The sequence below is a fragment of the Hyperolius riggenbachi genome, chromosome 7, assembly GCF_040937935.1.
Source record: "Hyperolius riggenbachi isolate aHypRig1 chromosome 7, aHypRig1.pri, whole genome shotgun sequence".
In the NCBI taxonomy this organism is placed as follows: domain Eukaryota; kingdom Metazoa; phylum Chordata; class Amphibia; order Anura; family Hyperoliidae; genus Hyperolius; species Hyperolius riggenbachi.
Genome location: NC_090652.1, coordinates 8,943,454 through 8,946,998, shown reverse-complemented (window position 1 = coordinate 8,946,998; position 3,545 = coordinate 8,943,454). Strand labels below are relative to the sequence as shown.

At 52.1% G+C, this 3,545-nt stretch overlaps 1 protein-coding gene across 1 annotated transcript; it reads right to left on the bottom strand.

Moving 5' to 3' along the window:
* Window positions 1-625: 625 nt before the first annotated feature.
* LOC137525362 (dexamethasone-induced Ras-related protein 1-like) lies at window positions 626-3,280 on the bottom strand. The gene is made up of 2 exons (XM_068246423.1): window positions 2,943-3,280; window positions 626-1,672 (listed from the first exon to the last, which is right to left on the bottom strand). Exons 1-2 carry the CDS (start codon window positions 3,211-3,213, stop codon window positions 1,143-1,145), a joined length of 801 nt encoding a protein of 266 aa, XP_068102524.1. The 5' UTR covers window positions 3,214-3,280; the 3' UTR covers window positions 626-1,142.
* Window positions 3,281-3,545: the final 265 nt, after the last annotated feature.

The following is a 3,545-nucleotide window of genomic DNA, read 5'->3' as shown; positions in this document are numbered from 1 at the left end:
ATTCTAGCAACTCCAGCACCCCTAATGCATGCTGGAACTTCTAGGAGCTGCAAAAGTGGAAGGCATGCGGGGCTGTTCTGTCTGATCTGCGCTGCGTGGGCTCTCCAGATCGTGTGCAAGGCAGGGCGATCACACTCCCCCCCCCCTTTTTTTTCCCCACTAGGGGGTGACCTGCTGGGGTGGGTCTGATCGCTGCCGCTCCGTGTGGCCGAGCGGGGGGGTGGGGGGGGGGGGGTGGGGGGGGGGTTCTGCCCTCCCTCTCCCTATGGGCTGCGCCGCCTAGGACAGGCTTCAGCCTATCAAATGACAGCGATCCCCGGCCAATCAGAGGCCGGGGATCGCCGATCTCTTTTACAGCAGCGCCGTATTAATGTAAACAGCGGGGATTTCTTCCCTGCGTGTTTACAAGTAGCCTGCGAGCCGCCACGATCGGAGGCTCGCAGGCAATTCACGGAGACACCCTCCGTGAACTGACATGGACCGGCCGCTCTAGCGAGCCGCCGTTTCCATGTAAAACCACAAACGACCAGCCGCCACCTATCGGCGTTAGCTGGTCGTTAAGTGTTGCTTCTGTCCTTCATTTTTCTGCATGGGCAAGATTTTGTAGGACTCAAAAACACAAAAATTGTACTTGTATAAATCTTTTAATGTAAAAAAAATATATATAAAAAAAAACAGACATGATCAGTCTGACCAGTTATAAGCAGAATTTGTTCAGTGTACAGTAGTCTGAGAGTTGTGCCCAGGGCACTGTGTAAACAAAGTTCATGTCAGTTCTACAGTCTACACAATCTGCACCTCCCCATCAGTCCAGTTTGTAAAGCCACAGGGAAGGGCGGAGAGACGTCCAACTCAGAGGACTCTCGCATTTTCCTGTAGGTGCACATTCAACCCGTTGCCTGACCGTTCCAAGTTCTCACAACTTAGACAGGATGTCACACTGTCCGAAAAACACCAGTTCTCCAAGGTTGGCCTCAGGCTTCCACGACAGCCTCGAGGCTCCGACAAACCGGCAGAAGGCATGGCGGGCCAAGTAATCCCCGCTACGGACATGCCTCCTTCGACTTGAGCTTCAAAACGCCGTGACCGTTTCTCTATGTATATATTTATAAAGCCTGGATGGCAACGTACAAGATGACCCCTTAGCTGATAACACATCTCTCCTTGTCTTTGCTTTGGCCACCTCCAGTGGCTTTCGCTCTAATGTACATTAGGTCACTGTGGATGCTGGGTCTACGGGCAAAGGGTGCCAGAATGCCATAAGAGTCTCCATCCTCTTTGAGTTTCTTGCCCTTGAAGGACTTTTTGTGCAGGATCTCACAGTACTGGATGGAGACTTTGCGGTGGAGGTTGGGGCTCATCTCACTGGGAAGTTTAGCCAAGGTAAACAAACCCTGGAACATCTCATTCAGTTGAGTGTTCTTCTTGGCTGACACCTCAAAGTAACAACAGTTATCGTCCTCTCCAACCAGCTGCTCAATCTCGTTCGGCTGGACCTCTCGGTAGAAATCCCGGTCCGCCTTGTTGCCACAGATCACCAGAGGCACCTCAAAGCTCTCCTTGGTCTTGCTCTTCAGGCAGGACTTTGTCTCAGTGATCTGCTTCTTTAGTCGCTGGACCTCCTCAAAGGAATCACGGTTGTCCAGACTGAAGACCAAGATAAACACATCACCTGGAGGACATAAGGAATAGGTCAGTTTAGAATTCTCAGTTTCCAAAAAGCGTTTTCCCTACATTTTCATACATAAAAAATAAACACGGTTTTGCCTGTGGTGAAGTACTACAAGTTCTATGCATATCAAAAGCTGAAATTAATGCCTAAAAACGAATAAAAGCATAAGCCGTGGTATTGGTAGGCCTAAAGATCTGGGGTATGCACCTATCCTGCACAGGCCTCAATCCTTTCGGGGGACTGTCAGTTACAACTGATATGCAAGGCAATGTCCATGTTTCCCTATGGCTCAAGTGGGCATTATTTTTGACAAGTGTGCTTACCAGGAAGATGTTACAGGGTAATGAGCATTTGTGAAATAGAGGACAGAGAATTCCGTCCAGCAGTGGCTGGATGGTGTACTGGTTAAGGGCTCTGCCTCTGACGCAGGAGACCAGGGTTCGAATCTCGGCTCTGCCTGTTCAGTAAGCTGCACCTATTCAGTAGGAGACCTTAGGCAAGTCTCCCTAGCACAGCTACTGCCTATAGAGCGCGTCCTAGTGGCTGCAGCTCTGGCGCTTTGAGTCCGCCAGGAGAAAAGCGCGATATAAATGTTATTTGTCTTGTCTTGTCATTAATCACAGTGGATAAATGGGACGCGGGAGAGGAGACAGATTGAGGAGTAGACTACACAGGAGGCAAGTATGACGTGTGTATGGTTATTTTGACTTTTAATATTACTGTTAGCGCGTGTTTGTGTGTGTGTGTGTGTGGGGGGGGGGGGGGGGTATAGAGGGGCTGTGTTACACACACTGATTTCCATCTGGCACATGTACAGCCCTTTAGACAGTCATGTAAAGTCCCCCACCTACTGAGTTAGCAGAAGTGACGCATAGGTAAGTAGTCACTCACCTGTCCTGCTAACCGCCCCCCCCCCCCCCCCCCCCTGCATTCAATCCTGGAACATATGACTTGTCATCACCTGGTCACATGAGCAGAGACCCCTGCTGCGTACACCCACCCACCACCCTTCAGAAGCACGGATTTGATCACCCTTTTTACCCCTGCTCAGAGAAGGATCATTAAAGGAGGCAAGCTAGGCAGGTGCCTGGGGACAAGTAAGTGTCAAGGGGCCCAGCTGCTATCCTCTGTGACCCCTCTGCCACCCAAGAGACAGTCAGGGGAGCTCCTCTCCTCTGCACTTGGATTCGAGCAGGTCTCTGTAGGCACACACCTCCCTCAGAAGAAGTTCCCCCAGAAGTTTCTCAGAAGTTTAGGTCTGGACACTCACCAGTTAGGATGGAGAGCCTCCTCATGGCCGGGAATGGGTGGTTGCCCGAGGTGTCCAGTATATCCAGCTGGTAGACCTCCCCTCGGATGCTGTAGAACTTGCGGTGGAAGTTCTCCACGGTCGGGGTGTATTGCTCCTCGAAGCGTCCGCTGAGGAATCGGGTGACGATGGAGGTCTTGCCCACCTTAGAGGAGCCCAGGACCACCATGCGGTAGCAGTTCTTGGCGGGGATGTTGAGCTCTTGCTCGCTGGGACACATCTTCTTGATCATTATCTGGCAGCTGCTGTGCGGCGGGGCTAGGCGGAGAGCTGCAGAAATAACGCGGCGTCTATGCGGAGAAACTGCTCTGCTTCCAGCGCCTGCAGATCCGCCTTATATAGAGGCACGGGACAGGCCGGCCCCGCCCACAGCACGGCGCGACACGCCCCCAGCAGCGCTGCCTCGTCTATCTGCCATGCCTGGTGTGTCTGTGTGTATGTGTGTGTATCTGCCTGATACATGTATGTGCCATGCCTTATACTACATGTGTGTGCAGTGCCTGAGTATATGCCTCTAGCTGGGCTCACAGCACTGTGTGTGTATCTGCCATGCCTGGTGCATGC

What these genes read in the sequence shown, in the direction of transcription:
- LOC137525362 (XM_068246423.1), bottom strand. Translation starts at nt 3,213, where the DNA reads ATGATCAAGAAGATGTGTCCCAGCGAGCAAGAGCTCAACATCCCCGCC. An exon ending in GAGGCTCTCCATCCTAACTG is followed by an intron (nt 1,673 to 2,942) that starts GTGAGTGTCCAG and finishes TATGTCCTCCAG; the next exon opens with GTGATGTGTTTATCTTGGTC.